Source organism: Liolophura sinensis, chromosome 4 (genome assembly GCF_032854445.1).
Source record: "Liolophura sinensis isolate JHLJ2023 chromosome 4, CUHK_Ljap_v2, whole genome shotgun sequence".
Classification (NCBI taxonomy): Eukaryota; Metazoa; Mollusca; class Polyplacophora; order Chitonida; family Chitonidae; genus Liolophura; species Liolophura sinensis.
Window position 1 is genome coordinate 20,253,672 of NC_088298.1, and position 21,614 is coordinate 20,275,285.

The window sequence follows — 21,614 nt, forward strand, 5'->3', positions numbered from 1 at the left end:
ACCGGTCGAAACAAATTACATGTATTTGAAAGGTCGAATAACCTCCCAAGGATGGCAGAATCAACCCTGAAGAAATGACTTTTGGTTTAGCATGGAGATTCTTCCGAGATATGTAAATCTTAGCAAAAAAAACCCCCCCAAAAACCCCCAAAAAAAAAAAAAAACCCACAACGAATCGTGCGAAAGCTCTTGGAAAAGTAAACCATAGGTGGTTTTACATCCGAAAAATCAGGACAAAATACATGTTCAGCTCCATTTCTTTGATGGAGGCCAATGCGGTCGTTGTGAGTTCAAGTCCAGCTCATGCTGGCTTTCTCTCCGGATGTGCGGTCTTCAGGCACCTGCAAATGGTCGTGGGTTTCTGCCCGGTTTCCTCCCACCATAATGATGGCCGCCGTGGAATAAGTGAAATATTTTCGAGTTCGGCGTAAAATGAAATAAATAAATAAAAGGTGAACAATTTTTAGTCTGATTTTAACAATGTTTACGGTATTCAAACTTCTGTTCCCTGTGCACGGATACATGTGTATGTCAAAAAGAGCTCGGCTCTGTATAACCGCCAATATCTGTTTACGCACGGCCGACATCCTGTGCGTGTACGTTTCACATTTCCACTGGGCATTTAGAGCTGTTGAAAAGCGCAGATTACCTCATCTGTATAACAATACGCCAATTTCCCCTGCCAGTACCGTATAATAATTTTCCTTGTAGAATTTTTTGAGCCACAGTTCATTTCAACGTTTGTGTTGTATATATTCGTTATGTGCCAAGCGTATAAACTTTACATTGTATAGTTATTTATTTATTTGTTTGATTGGTCTTTAAGGCCATGCTCGCCGTACTAATATTTCACTTATACGACAGCGATCAGCATTACGTTTGGAGGGAACCCGGGCAGATCCCGGGGGAAACCCACGACCATCCGCAGTTTGCTGAAAGATCTTCCCACGTGCGACCGGGTTACATTGTATAACTAATATTTTAAACTGTACATTGTATAACTATACATTGCATAACTTTACATTGTATTACTCTATATTTTATTAAACTTTACAGTGTATAACTCTACATTTTAAACTTTACAGTGTATAACTCTGTATTTTAAGCTTTACATTCCATAACTCTATATGTGAAAATTTACATTGTATATCTCTACATTTTAAACTTTACCTTACATACCTGTACAGTTTTTAAGTACTTGCATTGTCAAGTACTTAACATTGTCTTGCAAGACGATCGATAATAAAAGAATTCGAGAGGATTTAATTAACGTGTATACACACGTGGAACAACGTGGGTAAATCATGCTGACCGTAGAAATATAGCAACCCGAGCATGTTTAGCGACTGAAAAGAATCGATGGGGTCAAAGGTCAATCTAGTGCAAACGTTCCAACTTAGAATCTCAATCTTTGTTTGCATTGTATTCACTTAGAAAAAAAGGTTAGCGAAAAAAAAAATAAACAAATAACAAAAAACATAAAAATAACGATAACTATATTTGGAACCTGCACGAAATGTTCTTTTTGATAGTGCGAACTTAAAAGTTGCCTTTACGTCTATATCTTCGTGTAATTATAGACCTTTTTGTAAGTACCGAATATAAAAAAGTCTATTGACGTCATTTTCAGGGAAACATGCATGAATGCCTTTGTACAGCGACTTCCCGCCGACAAAAAAAGTTTCAGTTATTTTGCAATACTATCACAGTTCTGCATTCAGAAGTATTCTATAAATAGCTGGCATTATTCAAAGCGCCGAGTAAGATCTATTGAAGATCCTCGCCAGCCTGAATGTGTGATGGCTGACCGCTAACCGCATAACAGGAGCCTTTTATTTTCTTTGACTTACGTGAAACGTACTCAAGGTTTCAGAATGAAAAGGTAATGTCGGGCTCCATACATGCACGCCAGTTGTACTGAGTTGTTCATAAGGCCGAGCTTAAAGTAGAAGAAAAATTAAATATCAAACAAATACCACTGAAAAGATTATGCATTTCCTCGCACTTGCATGCCATATAAAAATTCTAATATGTACCTCAAGTTGATAAATTATAAATAAAGTCAGCACCAAAATCCGTTGTGGGCGACTCCATTTTGCCTAAGAACCAGACCTGAAGTCTTCTGTGTTAGGACGAGAATTGCCGTCGAAAATCGCCGAAGTGCAGTTCGTATATTTCCGGTGGAACTCTTCTCCCCAGAAGGTAGTGAACAGTACAGTTCGTTTTCCGCTTGACGATCGGAAAACCGGAATGTTGGACGTAGGTTCCGAGTTAATACGAACAAGCCGGCAGTTTTAACGACTCTCATTGGCTGAGAGGCCACACACCCCAGCATAATTAAAGGGTGTAAAAGATGGAGGACGCGATGGACGCAGGGATTTATGCCAGTTTTGCCGTTTTCAGGCTTTGCGTGTATAGGGAGGATAAATCGCAAAATTATACGGCAGACACCACCAGATAGAAAAAAATGTGCTCTTTTCAGCCTATAGTTTTCTTCTCCTTTAAACAGGTGTGGAACACTATATGAACGTTACCGTAAAACGTTAATAATAATGAAGTCGGGGTATCTCCACATAATTACGGCTTCTTACGTGAGCCCACGTGCTACTAGGAGTCTAAAACAGTATATAATGTTTGAGATCGTGGGTTTCCCTTGGCCCTAATGCTGGCCGCCATCCTTGAGTACGGCGTAAAACACCAATCAAGTAAATAAATACAGCGAACGGGTTGCCAGTTCAATCATGTAATAGACACGAGTGTTTGGCGTAGAAAAATGAAAGAGTAAATAAACAAATTAATATAATATCATATCATATCATATCATATCATATCATGTCATATCATATCATATCATATCATGTCATATCATATCATTTCATGTCATATCATGTTATATAATATATAAGATTTTCCACCTATAGAATGGTGGTCACTTTTCTGTTTTTATTTATTTATTTATTTATTTGATTGGTGTTTTACGCCATACTCAAGAATATTTCATTTATACGGCGGCGGCCAGCATTATGGTGGGTGGAAACCGGGCGCAGCCCAGGGGAAAACCACGACCATCCGCAGGTTGCTGGTAGACCTTCCCACGTACGAGGAAACCAGCATGAAATGGACTTGAACTCACAGCGACCGCATTGGTGAGAGACTCCTGGGTCATTACGCTGCGCTAGCGCGCTAACCGACTGAGCCACGGAGGCCCCTGGTCACTTTTCTGAGTGAAGGAGGGTGGATTGGCGGGTGTAAACCACGGGCCTTTGATAAGTTACTGACGAGCACCCTGCATGTATACATATATTGTTATGCACACCATCTTGGTGGAAGGCTTGCTGTCCTGAACAAAATGTTACGCTCAAAAAATAAATCTGTTAATATCTCAGTTTTAACAGATAGTCTGTTGTCTGAGTGCTAGTAGAATGTACTAGTATTCTGTTATTGCAGCAGATTTTTCTGTTGAATATTACATATATGCATATTCTATAAATTCAACCTAAAGATTCTGTTAGACTAACAGGATATTATGTTGAATATGACAATAGACTTTCTGTTAAAATTTACAGATTGTTTTCTTTTTTTTCTTTGTTTTTTGGATTGAAGGCTGCTCAAACGGCCACAGCGAACAGTAAAAGCGGGAGAATTAAAGGACATATTCATACGCCATTTAAAGATAAAGCAATTGGATTAAGGTGTGAACTGGTCCTGAATGAATAAATAAATGGACAAATAAATAAAATGAAAAAAAAAACAACTAATGACTTAATTAATAAATTAAAAGAAGTAAAATAAACTTGAGAGTGTGGCGGTTGAAAATTACAGAAGGTGGATGTTTTGAGAAATCGGTGTTTCCGATAAACTTCCTAAATGCGAAGGATTTGCAATGCGCTTGCGCAGCATGTAACAGGGGGTAACAATGAATTATTCATGGTCAAGAAATAAAATGCATGTCTATTTCGTGTTTCAGAATTTGTAAGGCTCCTTGATGCACACGTACCCTGTGGGAGCAAAGTAACAAAGGCACATTAGGGCAAGCTTGACTGGACCTGACCTGTTATTACGTGGATGGGGATGTAGCTGAACAACACAACCCATGTTTAAATTGAACCATGTGAGTGAATGAGTGAGTGCTTGAGGTTAAACGTCGTATATACTTAACACTTTTTCGGTCATATAACGACAAAGGAGCCCTTAGAGTTAATGTAATGTTCCTTCTTGTTGCAGGACGGATTTCAATCACTCTTTTATCCAGTGCTGCTTCACTGAGACAATTTACCGAACGTAAATAAGTCGCCCCACCGGAGCCATTATACTGATACGGGTCAACCAGTAGTTGCACCATCCCCTTCATGCTGAAGCTTTTGTGACGAACACGAGCTTATTAAAAGTACCGTAAAGGTGGATGGTCGCAAGTTGTTAGCCATCTGTCTTCTTACATGGCTTTCAGAATGTGTTATTAGATTGTATGGTAGACGATAAGGACGAATCGCATTCGATGCCCCGCACATCCGGGCACTTTACTCGCCTGTGGCATTGTTTGCTAGATAACAATCTGAAAGATGGTAGGGGAAGATATAGGAAATTATCAACATTGATGTTAACATGAGAAATTATGGTTTAGGTTATATCTACATATGGTAGATCGAATAATCTGCATAAGCATGCGTAAACTGCGGACGTCATCAAAGCGTATAGTTTTGAGCTTATACGTCGTCAGGAGGCACACACAATTTATTATTAACGTTCAAGTTGCTTAGACATTATTTTTCACCTCAGTGTCGGCGCGAGTAGAACCTGAGGTATCGAGAAAAGTAGCAAGTGCTCGAATGTCCACGGCCTCGAATGTAAGGACGCCATCACCCAACTAGATCTCACGATGTCGTGGATTCTTGTCGCATCGCTCATATTTAGGAGAGAGCATGGTCTCTCTGGGTTTCCGTACTGAGCCAAATCATAACCCTTTATAGTCCTGACAAATGCCGTTTGCTTTGTATGACAATGAAATCAGGGATTGTATATTTATTTAGTTGGTTGTATGAAGGCGTTCAGCTTTATGGGCGGAGCAAAGTTTCCAGTTTCCTTACAGCGCATGCGTCGTTCTCTACCTTTGGCTTCACTGTCACCAGTAGTAAATTTTGTGTAGAACAACGCCGAGGTCACTGAGGTCACAATGATAAGGCAGGAAGTGATGTCAGAAAACATAAACAATCCTTCTCTGCATTTATCTTTAAGAATGCTTTATTCTTAGACACATGCATCCTCTGTATCTAGTGTATAACAACATTAACATAATTATTCTAGTTGAATAGCACGCTAGCACAGCGTAATGACCCAGGCGCTTCTCCCCAATGCAGTCGCTGTGAGTTCAAGTCCAGCTTAGACTGGCTTCCTCTCCGGCCGTAAGTGGGAAGGTCTACCAGCAACCGGGCTCTGCCCGGTTTCCTCCCACCATAATGCTGGCCGCCGTCGTATAATTGAAATATTCTTGAGTACGGCGTAAAACACCAATTAAATAAATAAATAAAATAAAATCATATTTGAACAACTTTATCTTGTTTAACGCGATAAACACATCGTGTTAAATGTTATATATAATACCTGCTGCAAAATACACAAGTTTTTGTTGTATTGCATAAATAACCTCATTCTGGTTCAACACAAGTTTGTGTTTTATTATTTTTTAACACAAACGTGTACTTCACATTTATTAACCCACGATAGTGTTGGGGTAACACATTTCTGTGTTGAATAAAAACAAGTTGTTATGTTAGATTTCAACACAAGGGGTTTTTTGTGTCTAGCCTTGTTTCGGCTAAGCCGCGCCAATGGTGTCCTGATGCGGAACTACATAATCAGCATTCCTCAATAAAATTGTTTCAGGTGTTAGAACCGGTACTTTAGATAAAGAGAGTACACTTGTATGACGCATACCGTTAGAAACAAAGGCTGATTTTTTCTGTTTTCTGCCATCACTTCCTGCTCCATCACCGTGCATAATTCAAGTGACCTCGACGTTGTTCGAGATTTCTGAGAGAGGTGCATGCGCTGTAAGGAGTATGTATTATTGTTTGATTCCGTTTTTTAACATAGGTTTTAACGGCCAAAAATCCAATAACATTAGGATATCATACTTCGCCAGAACTCGCCACGATGATAGGTCTACAATGCCGAAGATACGCCCCACTCAGTTACCGTATATACTTACACCAGTCTAGCATGTCGCTTAGCCATTTTCTTGTGTGTCTGTTTTGTTTTTTTTTCAAACAATTGCCTTAAACCTTTTGAAATGAATTTAAAACGTCCCTGGATTCGACTGGCTGCGTGCTGTATACAGTTCGGCCTTGACACATCAGATACATTTACGATCACGTATGATATTTCTTGTAATGTTTTCACGCCAGTTAGCATCACATTTACGTAAGAAACAGTTACCCATGGCCTGTTTACATTGGCGATGTTACAAAACAACAGCTTGCTTGCACAGAAATAAAAAAAACAACAACAACCTGAGGACGTGCACCTTCATGTGTATTACAGCGAGTCTGAGGTATGGGCTATACGGTTTTGTACTTGACGATACTAATCAAGATTTCCAGCTGAAGTCTTATTGGTAGACAGTCGGTGGCCTGTTTACATAGAACCTCGCTCTCGCCGTAGCCATTCGGCTTTAACTGCCCTGGTGTGCAGGTCGAGTGAGTACTTGGGGTTTAACGTCGTACTCAACAATTTTTCAGTCATATGACGACGAAGGAATCCTTAGGGTGCATGTACGTGTAATGTGCCTCCTTGTTGCAGGACGGATTTCCACCGCTCTTTTATTTAGTGCTGCTTCACTGAGACGACTTACCGAAGGCAAGTAAGCTGCCACGCCCGAGCCATTATACTGATACGGGTCAACCAGTCATTGCACTATCCCCTTCATGCTGAACACCCAGCGAGGCAGTTACAACTTCCTCTTTTAAAGTCTTAGGTGTGACTCGATCAAGGATTGATCCTGGATCTACCGGTCCCGAAGCGGACGCTCTACCAACTGTGCTATCCGGGCCGGTCCAGGTCGAATTAAGAACACTATTGTGGTACCTGGAAATGGTTTATGCAGTCAGATTGGTGTGGTCATATCTAATACTGACCGCCGTCTTATTCTTAAAATAAAATAATGTTATATATATATATATATATATATATATATATATATATATATATATATATATATATATATATATATATATATATATATATATATATCTGTGAGTGTCGGCCCTTCAATTTTCTACAAAACCGATAATGCGATCCACTACATTCACGCTTGCCTTGCGTATAAGCCCAATCAGCATTTTTCAGGGCTTGCGGGAGTTCACTCAGATTTAGCAGAGAGAAGAGCAACTACCGTTAAATAACGCCTTTCATCTACGTTAGTTGGCGAGAACCCCCACATTGTCTCACCCCATATCTGCGTGAATTCGCGAGACCCTTGAAATGCGGAATGGAGCGTTTTGCTGATAAGAACTCAAGGAAGCGCAATGTCCAGTACTGAAAAAAATTAGGAATGCAAATTAGGCAATGATAACACCAAACGGCTTTTTCAACGGGCACTGCTTTTGTCCGTAATTTGATTTATGCTCAAAACCTGCATTCTTCAAATCTCAAAAAGGGCCTAGTGACATTTTCATCGGGCGGCTGGGTTTGTACACCAAACCTACATTCTTCAGATCATCAAAAGGGCTCAGTGATTTTCAATGGGTGCTGAGTCATAGTGTGAATAAACTAGTTATACCAATTCCAATACTGCGTACAATATGCCATATACAGGCTGTATAGGATTTGTTTGCACTGTAAACTTGCTTTGTCGCCAACAGTAATAAAAGGGAGAATGTATAGGAATATAAATATATCAGGATGGCGCACAGTGCGTAATATCAGGTCATTACTTGACCCGATTCTTAATTCAAAGGTAAGTACCACTCTAAAATGAAGTATATATCAGACGAAAGGCCATTAAAAATGTCCAGGAAAATGGCTGCATTTATTTTTTTTTCTTCGGTGGCCTGTTGTGACCTAGAAGGTAACAATTACATCACATCTATACATTTTGCCTGAAATAATTCGCTTCAAGGTCAAATCGGTAAATGCATTCATAGATTTATTTGTATATGCATTTTGAATGATGGAATGTAGCAGTCTAATGGGTGTTAGCTAGCATAAACCTTATGTGACGCCACTGGTCCTATTGTGGTAAGAAAAGGCCACCATAGAATAAAATATTCCAATGCATTTGACTAAGTTAAAGAAAATTTGAAAAAAAGTAATTAATCCAACCATTCTCGTGGACTGTGTTTAATGGTCTTTCAGATGATATATACTTCATCTTAATGTTTTGCTTTTAAGTGAGAACCTGTTTTTTTTTTATTTAGTGAATGTGGATGCATGAAACATCTGTGCCATAAGGGGTAAATCTACTTTGGACTAAATTCGCGACAAGGATAACGATTAAATTTGCGACACAGTGAATAACACGAGTAAGTAATATCACTTCATGTACGAGTCAATTGTTAACACTATGCAACACCAATTATCGCATCATTTGCGACACAATTGTTAATAAAACAATAGAAAATATCGGTTCATTTGCGACACTATTGTTAATAAAACAATTGAATAATATCGAATCATTTGCGAAATAGTCATTATCACCAGGGGCCTATGAATGGCATACAGGGGCCTACAAATGAGATACAGGGATTCACGAATGGGATGCACGGGCCTGCCACTGGGATATAGGACCTATCAGTGGAATACAGGGGCCTACGAACAGGGTTCAGGGGCCTACGCATAGGATATAAGGGCCTACTAATCGCATATTTGGGCCTGAGAATCGGACATAGGGCCTCCGAATCGGATATGGGGACCTACGAATCGATTGAAGGGGCCTACGAATAGGATATAGAGGCCTGTGAATGGAACATGTATAGATATCTACGAATAGGATACAGCGTCTCACTAAGCCTAGAAACTGTGTACTGGGTCTTTTGCCAGTGGACATGACTGAACTGCCTTAACTCTTAATGGAGGAATATATTCTGTTGTAACTATAAACTACAACAGGTTGGTTCCGTTACTCCAACAGAATACTTTGTCTTTTGAGGTAACGGGATGTTGTGTTGTGCATAACACATCATATGTTTCTAGTATTACCCAAAAAGCATAATGTTGTCTTAAATTTAGCAGTTTTTACAGTGTAAGATGTCGCTACACCGTTGCGTGTATCTAGGATCACACTGTGTGCGATATTTTCTAAGCATTAAGAGATTGTATACCACCATGGAAATACGTGCAACATATATAAGTCAGTCGACCGTGACAAAGTTTGACCTGTGGTTTAAAAGGTTAGCAGTCATTTCATTCGCCAAGCTGAATTATTTGCCCCGTGAAATACTTCGGTTAACGAAAACTTTACACCCTAAGGTGAATATATCTGTGCAAAAACAATTTTTTAAGAGAAATCCTGGATTCATAGTTTAAAAACCTCCATTAGCCATCGTGTTTATGCAATGATAATGTCGCCGAGAGCCAGCGTTCGGATTTACTTATAATGTTATACATTTACTGAAAACTCTGCTGCCCAACATAGTGCAATTTTAAATATGGGTCAAAATACTTTGAGCACGTTTTTAAATTTTGCATCTCCAATGGTTGAAATTGTCTTCATGTGTACTCCAGTATATTTTCCAAGCATTTCATTTGTATGTGGCGTTTCTTCACTTTTTGCATCAGCGTATTGTGGGGGAGAATCCACGCAGAGGTTTAGTTTGCACTTGCAATTTTCCTCGAAGTGAAATATGTCTCAAGTGATTGTATGAATACAAACTGCCGATCAAGATCAGTAAACCAATGAGAATTGGTGGGTGTGGTCTAACCAACTTCGTTTGAAAAAGTAACCCCCCTGTAAATTATGCATGCTATCTTTGCGCGTGATGCGTATATATATATAACCGTAGTGTGGGTACTAACACTTATTAGAAGTACCCATAAATGCCTCACCGTGAGACGGTGCGGTTTCAAAAGTGAACAATATCTTCAGAGGGGCACGGACGAGATCTCCTTTTTCAAAATAGAGCTTAAGCCGGTGGATCCGTCAAACTGGACTTTCCACTTTTCGGTATCCTCTTTATTTGGCTTTTGGTTCTTCACGGATTTGTCGAGGAATTACAGGTGAATGAATAACATATGTTATCAGAGGGAGATTTTGTGTAGCTTGAGCAAGGTCGAGACCTGCTTGTCTACATGCAGACAAGTTCCTTTTTGTTAAGATCATAGTAGTGAAGATTTAAATACAGAGAACGATGGCTACAGAGGATGGCTCGGAAAATGTGAACGTTCACAGCACGGAGTGTCTGACTCAAGAGGAATACGAGCGTATCTCCGAGGAGCATTTGAAAAAATGTTGCAGTATAAATTGGAAAATTGGGCCGATTCGAATCGAGCTGAACCCCATCGTCACCATCGCTTCGGGGATCGTCATTTGGGGTTTGGTGGCCTGGTGTTGCGCGGACCCCATTGGGTCCTTCAACCTTTTGACCCCGGTTATGTTGTGGATTACCAAAACCTGGACCTGGCTTTACATCGGAACCCAGGATGTCTGGGCGCTGTTGATTATCGCCATTTATTTCTCGAAATACGGCAATCTAAAACTGGGCCGTCAAAATGAAGAGCCAGAATTCAGCGATGCCGCCTACTTCACCATGTTGTTTGCGGCCGGGATTGGAATCGGTCTGTTCTACTTCGGAGTGGCAGAGACGATGTTTCACTACGAACCGGGGCCTTACGGAAATCGTTACTGGAACAGGTGAGGTTCTTTTCTTTATTTGTAAACAAAGACAAGACCGTAAATAAGAATTGACTCTTTTTTAATATTTCTTATTAAATGGTTGAAGTCTTACAGAAATGAATTGTTGAAATATGGTAGCCGTAAATTACGATTACATGCGCTTATGGAATCTTTAGTAAAGAAATGTCACATTGGTTGAAATGTAATTCATTTTTACAGTGTATATTTTTTAAGTTCAGTATACGTTCAAAGAGAGTTTATTTTTTAAACGCACAACAATTAAACAATGGCAATCAAAAATTCCTTTTCTAGCATTGTTATACCTGAACAATATGAATACACTAGCCTTTTTTCGACTTTGCGCACAATATTCTTTTGACTTTGTAAATCTATCTGCATGTATTGGGGCCACCCGTGCAGCACCTGTCCTATTTCACTATCTATTTATTCAGTTATTATACAGTAAAGTATTTCCTTGTAATTGAAAAGCAAAAAGAACCAGCTGCAGATTTGATTAGACAGGCTTTATAGTTATATGAAATGACAAGCATTATATATATATATATATATATATATATATATATATATATATATATATATATATATATATATATATATATATATATATATATATATATATGTGTGTGTGTGTGTGTGTGTGTGTGTGTGTGTGTGTGTGTGTGTGTGTGTGTGTGTGTAGTCTAAATATAGCTTCTTCTCTGTCGAAATGAAGTATAACATGTATTCTTAATACTCAAGTAAGATTGGTTATGATACGCGGTGTCCAAAGACCAAAATTTAACATTCAACTGAGCAGTTTGAGAAAGAATTTTGTGGTTCGTGCGCATGCATCTATAAATACATGAAAGTATGCACATGTAATTTTCTCCGCGTTGGTGACGGTCCGGTTGAATCTACCAGCGTGATGTGACTGACAACTGTTGCTGTTTTTGCGTGCCAATGCTCAAGCGTCTGTTCTATAATGTATAATCTCTATGGCTAGGTTAAAACTAGGTTAACATTTCACTTTCCGCTAAACATAAAGGGGCAAGCCGCGTACTGGTCGACCCTAGCGACAGAGCGCCATAAACACGTTCTGAAGTCCTGCTATGTGGCGTGATTGACAGCTCTGCTCACTCCATTTAATGCAGTTGGATTCTTCAGAAAATCTTTCTGAAAAAAACAAACAAAAACAAAACAAAAGAATTAAATGAATAAAAAACAAAACAAAACAAAACAGACAAAACAAAAACAAAAAATTAATGGATAATCGCCCTCGTTTAAGCGATCCTTCTGTTTAAAAATGGTTTGTGTAACATTCAAGTATACATATCATAGCTCACTTTTTTTTTTACTTTTATTATAATTTATAATTATTCACGTTATAATTTAGTGAATTTCATTACTAATGGTTCTTGTGTGTCTTTTAATTAAGTTCTATTTAGGACATCACCTTATGTAGCAGTAGAATCGTCACATAAGATGACGGAATTTAATTTATAAGGATAACCGTCATTTGAGAATTCGCGTAAACAGACTTTGTTTTTTTTTATCGTGAGTTCGAACCCAGCACGTGTTGTTCCGGGCTGCGGCATAAAGCCTGGTGGTTTATTAGGTACCCAGGTCGATGGTTTACTTAGGGCACTCCATAAGCTTGACCACCGTAAAATATAAGTGAAAAAGCCCCGAGCACATTTACCAATTATATTAATTATCATTAATAGCGTTTTCAACGAAATTCCCTTTCAACGTTGATACGTGTTCAGTTCACGCTACAACAAGCATAAGCCTCCATTAGCGAGGTGTTGGTGTTAAATGGCATTTTCCACACAAGGCTGAGCGCCAGTTATTTTGAGGCATATGACCGCTTTCATACCTTGAGACATTCCTCTTCTTTATTCGGCCTTGGCCGATGATTATCCAGCCCATTGTACAGTCCGTGAGCACTAAATAATGCGCTTACTTGATGGCATCTTGAATACGTTTAAAACCTTGAATACATGCCCTTTATCACCGTCAGATAGCTATAAAGCAGGATGCCAGAGACAGTCTTTGACACACCTTCATTTAATCTTTCCAATGCTTTTAACCTGCGTGTATGAAAAGCATCATTGTTAAGCAGACTGTATCCAGAGCACAATTAAAGGCTGGTAAACACGCACAAAAAGGCACGCATGCGTAATCCGATCTAAGGTGCAGTTTAAAAGCAGGGTTTGACGGAGGGTGTTTACGTGTTCTCTCAAGTATGACCAGAACATCGTATTTAACTACAAATCTCCTATCTCTTCATGAACAGCCTATCAATGACGGCGCATTCCCCAGTAATTGGACAGCAATAGGGAACAGCTGCAGATTTTATTAGACAGACTTTAGAGTTGTATGAAATGACAAGCATTACATATACGGCTTATGATTTGTAACACTTTTATAACACCCGTCCGATCACATATTTAATTATAGATTCATTTCGTAGCTTTATTTCGCTTATATTTGACCAGGGGCCACTTCCACGAAACTTCGTAAGTCACATTTCTCGTAACATTTTTCGCAAAAGACGTTGTCTGGGTTATAGTCACATATGGCAACTTCCTTCACGAACACACTTACGAAAAATTGATTTACGAAGTTTTTGAAAGTGGCCCCTGACTTATATTTAACGCCAAACGCAAGAATGTTTTGCATGTGCGTTGGCGGTCAGTTTTGTAAGTGGATTAAACCGGAGTGCTTGGTGTAAACCACCGACCTTTGGTAAGTTACTAACCGTCTTTCCCACAAGTAACCATATTGGCCAAAGACATAATATATGTTTTAGGCAGGGATTGAACCCATGCGTAGTGTTTCCAGACAAGCACCTTTTACCACAAGACCGCAGTCCGCTCCCGATTCGCATAAATAGGTCGTTTTCAGGGTTATGCATGGGGGAGAAAAGCCGGGAAACTCCGGTTGGGTTAAACAACTGCTCAGCCAAGTCCGTGCGAGAGCCGGACTGGAACACTTGACCTCATTGGGGACAAGAACGAACGATTGGCACTTATTGTACCTTTACAATGAATATAAATCGAACACCTTCTATAACTCTTCCACGTAGTCACAAACACACAGGGCTATCATGGGAATTTGTCCGTGTGATCTGCACTGTCGACGATTCTTAACTGTGGGTCTGACGCTTTGACTAAAACCACAATCATCAATATCATACCTTGTACGCTAAAGAATACGTTTTGTTGTGGGCGAAAAGATGGAAAAATTGGGGTAACTACTGTCGCACTCATTGCAAGCACGCATCATGTATTATAGGCTAAAGAATAGAATACGTATGCTAAGTTCAATTGCGTGCGAAAAGATCGAAAATCGTGCCTTATAGGATAAAAATACGTATGCTAAGTTCTGTTGTGGGCGAAAAGCTGGCAAAATGAGGGTATCCACCGTCGCACCCATTGCAAGAATATATCCTGTCTTATAGGCTAAAGAATACGTGTGCTAAGTTCAGGTGTGGGCGAAAAGATGGTAAATTAGGGTATCTATACCATCACATTCAGGGCTGGCATCGCATTCAGTTTCTATAGCGTAAACTGGCAACTTTAGAAAATGTCAAACACACCGTGTAGATTTCACTCAGGATTAGTTCCTCACCTGATCTTGATTACACCTGCAGTGCATTCATCCGTGACCAATGGCCTTATCCCTCTTTTTCTTGAAGTAACTGTATTCTTCTGACGTGTATTGAAAATTGTACCGTGTTAGCATTGTTATCGAACGGATTCGAAGGGAGATAAGGCGACACCAATTTATATTTTTGCTTTACAAGCAAAATAAATCTTTCTTCAACGTCGGAGGAGGGTATAAAAATAAAACAGACAAAAATAAATCATCTCATTTCCTGTAAATGTGGAGTGTCCCTGCAATTTTCCCTCTTGAAGACATGTTTACTTGATCTTAAAATCTTGAAAAATAGGAAAATCACCAAAACATATCGCATCGATCCCGGACAAAAGAAAAAAGTTGGATTTTCAGTTTTATTTTATTTTCCAGTTTTTAAATTTTTTTTTAGCGCGTTGCTCAAGAGTGATGAGAACAGTGACATGTGCACGTAAGCCTGTACGTAATTTGTTATTTTTGTCGTCGGTTTTCATTCAACAAGAGATATATATATATAATGCAACAAATCATTTGTGTTTCAAGCGCCTGTCTTCTGTGTTTAAATCTTTCACACATCTAATTTGACTAATCGACCAAATGGAAGGCCGAAAGGAACCTTATTCTCAGCATTACATTAAAATATAACTGTCGTACATTATCAAGGTCAAGGGTCAAAATCCCATTTAAAAACTTTGACCTGAACTTGTCATACCTATTGGTGTAGTATGTACTTATAAACAAAGCAAAGTATCAAAATGACTTTTTAATACACCCGTTATTCAAACTGCAATATTGCCGTCACAGTTTCTTAAAAATATAGAGCCTTTTTAAACGAACGATAGAAAAAAGCAGCAGAAGAATTAATAATAAATTTTTACTGACTTCAGAAAAAAAATTGGTTTACATACGATTCACTTCACCACAGAGTTTTATCGCAGTGATTAGTCCGATGGGTTTTTACACGTTTCACTTTGAATGAGTGCGATAAGTTGTTACTACAAATCGCGTCATGATCAAGTGATCTGATCTGACATAGAACGCTATACGCGAACAAAAATCTTGCGTGTTTGTAGCTTGGATAAACAGTAAATGCCTACATTTGTGATTTGCATACACTATATATATGACCTACATACATTTAACACTTCTAAAAGCTACACATTTTTTATCTTGTGTAAGTTATGTATACAACGGTTTCTCGCATAAAAGTTATACACTTGTCTCTTGCATAAGCTATACACTTGTCTCTTGCATAAGCTATACACTTGTCTTTTGCATAAGCTATACACTTGTCTCTTGCATAAGCTAAACATTTGTCTCTTGCGGAGAGGAAGATTAGGTTAGGCACTCAGTTCTAATCAAGGAATTGTATCTAGTCATCACAAAGAGGCCATTGCTCTCGGTCTGTTTTTTGTACACTGTAATCATCTGTATCACATTCATCTTTCCGTCCTCGTCGTTTTCATTTCTAGTTATTGCTTTCATCTACATCAGGCTGTTTTCAGCAAGGTCGTCTTTAATTTTATATTTACAATGATGTGCACAGGTGAATAATAATAACTTCTTATAGTGAACAGATCATATATAATTTATAGCCTTAAGCTGCATGCTGTATATTATTGAGTACAGGGCGTAAGATAGCAATCAAATAAACAAATGCAATATGAATAGAATATAAATAAAACGACTTCGCCTGTCCTATGGCTTAATGCGTACCAGCAACATATGAGTGTCATATTATTTCTTAATATGCAGCTTTGTTTATTTATTTATTTCATTGGTGTTTTACGCCGTATTCAAGAATATTTATGACGGCAGCCAGGAAACCGGGCAGAGCCCGGGAGAAACCCACAACCACCCGCAGGTTGCTGGAAGACCTTCCCACATAAAGCCGGAGAGGAAGCCAGAATGAGTTAGACTTGAACTCACATCGACCGCATTGGTGAGAGGCTCCTGGGAATATGCAGCTTTATGATATGCCCTTATATATGTGTGTGTGTGTTGGGGGGGGCTATCATTCCGGAAGATAGTTAGCCTGGAGTCAAAGGTGTTGAGACGCCGACAGTGATAGCTGACCAAACAACACTGTAGGAAGAGTGTGAAAGTGGGGTGCAACGCTGGCCCGGAGATGGATCACCAATGACGTCATTACCGATCAGTGACGACCAATGACGGCATATTTGCAAAATAGAGGCGTAATTAAGAAATTTGCACCAAACACTTTTAACATGTTTTTTAATGTTACTCCACATAGTTAAGCACAGGTCAGAGGCAATATCTATCTGTATTCAGTATTGTTGTTGTTGTTTTAAACACATTACAGTGTTTCAACTTCCCAAGATACTTTGGGATATATAAATTTATATACAATATATCGATATATCGATATATCGATATACATTTATATTCACGCATTAACCAATTAACAGCCTCCGTGATGCGTATCACGTATTCATATAGGCCTATATTCTCGTGCAAAATGATGGATGACAAAATGTCTTACCATAATGCTGGCCGACGGCGTATAAATAAAATATTCTTGAGTACGGCGTAAACACCAATCAAGTAAATAACAAAACGGACGTTAGACTGCGGATCGATTATTGTCACCAAGAGCTCACAGAAAGAGCATTATAATGGAGCAATTCCCTGTCCAAGGCCGTTGTATTAAATTAAAATCACAAAAACGATCGGATTTTATCATATATGTAGCGTGTAATCTGAACAAGTATTTAATTACCTTAATTGTTAAGTACCCTTCCATAGATCTTAGCTAGTATAATTAAAACGTCTGCAGGTTGCTGAAGGCCTAAAGGGAAAAAACAGACCAGTGGCGACACAGTGACAGACCAACGGTCACATATACATAAACCGGTGAAATAAGGCCTCTAATCAATTTACCTCAGTTAGTGTTTTATTTTAACTGTTCATGCAAATGCGCAAATAGAAGCAAATTACACGCCCCTAGTATCATGGCTTAAGTAGAATTAGGTAGAAAAAAACGTTAATTGCAATTTATTAGCCATCGCTGTTCTAGAATTACTCGAAATGCTGTGTTGCTATCACAGTTAACATACAGAAACATTAAAACATTGCAACGGGACCCGTCCTCGGGGCTGCCTAGTTCACCAGCAGAATCCTGGTTTATGCAGGAATACACTATAATTAAAACGTATAACATACAGAGAAAAACCAGCGCAGCGACGACAGTGTGATATCTAGCAAATCGTAACCGTTGGAATACAGCCTCTTGTCAGTTAGCGTTTACCCATAAAGTTCCGCCTGCAGGATATTATCAGACAGAAATAAAGACAGTGGCTTAAAGATACGCTATTTACCAAAAAGAAAATGGTGATATTTTTGGGAATTTTTCTGGTAAATCATAACATCATTTGTGCCTCACATGTCACATGTCCTGGTCCTTGGCGAATATTGTGAAATAAAGGTTAAAAAATACTGGTACCACACAAGTCGCCCCATATCATCCAGTCCGGAGACGTTGGCGGTGCATGCGCACAGCAAACGGACCCAAATGCTCAGTCCCAAAGCGAGATAGTTTCGATTTTGACAGTGTAAATTATCCCTCCTTGGACTGCAATGTGCGGAAGGGTTCTGCATAAGGCGTGTCCCTCTCTCCAGCCTTTTTAGTGTTGTTAGATCCTGTGTGTTGTGTAAAAATTTCAACCAACGTCACCATTTATTTCTGCAAAAACTAGTGTGTCAGGGTTATTCCACCAAACGCCTTCACCCCAAGTTTCTTATATTTTACAATGGGTATATTTCTCTTGTAATTAAACAGGACAGAGCGTTCAGAATCTTCAGCACTCTGGTACATGATTGTGTCTAAGTCTGCTTAAACCGGGGTTAGGGGATGTCTATTCATCCTGTTCATCCCCAACTTATATACTAGCATGGTACAAGGGCAGAATTTCCAACATCATTGAAAACTGTTGACTGCTTCTCTTTTCATGATTCCGTCATAATTTCGTACTTCATATATTTACTTAGTTCTTTGGTGGTTTGTGTTATACGTCGTTTTGGGAACTGGCATTGCCGATTATTGACCTGGAACGTCCTTATTGGTTCACAGTTAACGGATGACATACGAATGTCGACACATATGTTAACAACAAGTTATTAGACGTCAGAGGTCTAGAATTATTTAAAAATGCCGTGGTGTCGTGTCATAAACCAGATACGGTCCCACCGTAGTTTATTACTAGTCTGCGGTTTATCGTTTCTTAAACTTTAGGCACTCTTAACGTCCATTCATCAGGGTATCACCATACATATTGTGACAGAGACAAGTTGCACTAAAAAACTGACCTGTTAATTTTAACAGAAAGTCTGTTGTATGAATGATGATAGAATGTATTCTGTAATTATAACATAATACTCTGTCGTATTTAACATAATTTCCTGTTAGTCTAGCAGAATAGAATATGTGTGAATATATTTAACAGAATAATCTGTTGCAATAGCAGAATCCATTCTAGCATCACTCAGACTACAGATTTTCTGATAAAATTAACATTATTTTTTTTTTTTGGGTACTCAACTTGTTTCACTTGCACATATCATTGTTGTGGCTTTCTTTTGCGTGATCTAAACCCCAAAACGTACATCACCCATCACTTAAGAAATGCCTTTGAAATTTACATTGGTATTTTCGCTATCCCTTTATTTTTCGATACGACTTAGCTTCATAAATTTCCAAAATGTTTACATTCCTTTCTCATATGCAGGTACTCGGACAACCAGAGAGCGCAGGACGCCATCAACCTGACGTACTTCCACTGGGGAATCCACGGCTGGATCGTCTACGTCATTCTCGGTATGCTGTTGTCTTTCATCTGCTACCGGAGAGGTCTGCCCATGTCAGTGCGATCCTGCTTCTACCCGATCCTCGGAGAGCGAATTTTCGGCTGGCTTGGAGACCTGATCGATACATTGTCCGTAGTCTGCACGATGTTCGGCGTGTGCACCAGTCTGGGACTTGGCGCCATGCAGCTCAACAGGGGGCTTAATAGAATGAACTCGGATATTGTCTACGGCATCAACACGCAAATCATCCTCATCTGGGTCATTACTCTGATGGCTACAGCTTCAGTCATCAGCGGTCTCAAAGTCGGCATCAAACTGCTCAGCGAAATCTGCTTTCTCCTCGGCAACTTCATCATGCTCATTTGGTTGTTCTACGACGACACGTGGTACATGCTCAACGCCGTTGTTCAGAGCGTCGGTTATTACGTACAGAACATCATCGGCTTAGGGTTCCATACGGACGCTTTTGCTCAGATGAACAACGCTCCTGATGGAAAGTCCGCTCCAAACTGGCTCAACGACTGGACCATCTTCTACTGGGGCTGGTGGATCGCCTGGGCTCCATTCGTCGGCATGTTCATCGCCAAGATCTCCCGCGGTCGAACCATCAAGCAGTTCATCATGCACACCATGACTGTCCCCTGCATCTATATCTTCTTCTGGTTCGGCATGTTTGGAGCCGCTGGCATCAAGATGGAAAGAGAGGCCGTCCTAGCCAATATCACCTGCGATTCTGAATTTGGAGGAAAGAATTCCACCGCACCATTCAACGGGTTGTACCGACTGTCTTGCAGGGACTCGACTGACATGTGGTTTGATTTAATGGAAAGTTTCCCTGCTCTGTATCCCTTCCTGGCTATCATCTCTCTCATCGGTATCATCCTCTACTTCGTCACCAGCTCAGACAGCGGCTCTCTCGTCATCGACAGTTTAGCAGCCAACGGACACCCAGATCCTCCCAGACTGCAGCGAATCTTTTGGGCCTTCACTGAAGGGGCATGTGCCACGGGCCTGTTGGTGTCCGGCGGGGACCAGGGTCTCAAAGCCCTCAGGGTTGTCTCCATCGCCGCCGGACTTCCCTACACGATTGTCTTGAACTTCATGTGCATCGCGCTCTGGCGAGTGTTACAAATTGAAGGAGGAGATCTCGATCCAGACGGACCGGCCTTCACTCACGATCTTTTCAACATCTTTGAGAGCGCTAAGCGTTTCGTAGGATTCCTCGTCGCCATCGTAGCGCCGTGGTTCTCTGTCGGCCGAGCGCACGCCAAAATCACAAACACACGCGGCTGGGCCAACATGTTCACCCTAGCGTTCCTCTTCTACGCAGCGATCATCTTAGTTGTCCTGGAAGCTGCCTACGCCGGCCTGGCATACATCGGCGGTGCCATCTACTTCGGTTTCGCGGGAGCTGCTGCACGGACTAGGATTCAAATGAGAGAAGACCTGGGTATAAATGGAAACATGATCGAAGATTTCTTCGCCGTTTTGATTCTCTATCCCTTCGCCGCTCTGCAGATGGACGACCATATGAACGATATGATCGATGTGGAGATCCTGAACGGCAACGTGCAGGCCATGGAAGACATGCCCCCAAAATACGCCGAAATGGAAGACGGGATAGACAACCCGGCTTTTAAGTCTAACGGTGGTGCCAATGGCATCGAGAAAAAGGCTGAAGCGGAAAACTCGCGTCTCTAATCTTGTAGCGATACTCGGAATATCGCTCTTTTACAAATGTTTTTTCTCTGGCCGTTCACCTAGGAACAGTTGCGTTAAGAGAATTGTTCTGTACTCACCACCGTCACTCAGTTGGCCCTACAGTTCCCGTGCGTGATAATTATTATTTCAATACTCCTTGTCAAACTGAACCTGGTTGTCTGGGAGACCTTGAGTGACCCAGGGTATGATATCAAATAAAGATGCTTCAGCGTCTTCCCAAAACAACTGGAGTTATAACCGCCGCCAAAGACAGGCAGCGCCACACAGCAGCATGAAACGAAACACGGGGAACTCCTTTTTCAGTGAAAATAAGGATTTATAAATGCCTGTACGCCAATGGATATTTCTGCGCGGACAATTGTTTAATGGGTAAAAATACTAACCGGAAATAACGATTGGCGATAGGGGATTTTGTGCGGGAAGATTTAAGCATTTGGACTGGATTAACGGACTGGATTAACTTTTTCTAGCTGAAAAATACAGAAAGCACCCAGATGAACTGTACGATATCTGTATCAATGTGAAATGTTCACATTTCCGTCTACGTCAGAATGTACCGTTTTCCAGCCTTCTTGGATGTAACTGCTACCGGATTTGTAGTGAA

General features: G+C 40.1%; 1 protein-coding gene across 1 annotated transcript; it reads left to right on the forward strand.

The window, feature by feature from the left end:
- The first annotated feature begins 10,024 nt into the window (after positions 1-10,024).
- Positions 10,025-20,989, forward strand: LOC135464508 (glycine betaine transporter 1-like). The gene is made up of 2 exons (XM_064741933.1): positions 10,025-10,843; positions 19,210-20,989. The coding sequence occupies exons 1-2, from the start codon at positions 10,341-10,343 to the stop codon at positions 20,987-20,989; spliced, it is 2,283 nt and encodes a 760-aa protein (XP_064598003.1). The 5' UTR covers positions 10,025-10,340.
- The last annotated feature ends 625 nt before the right edge of the window (positions 20,990-21,614 follow it).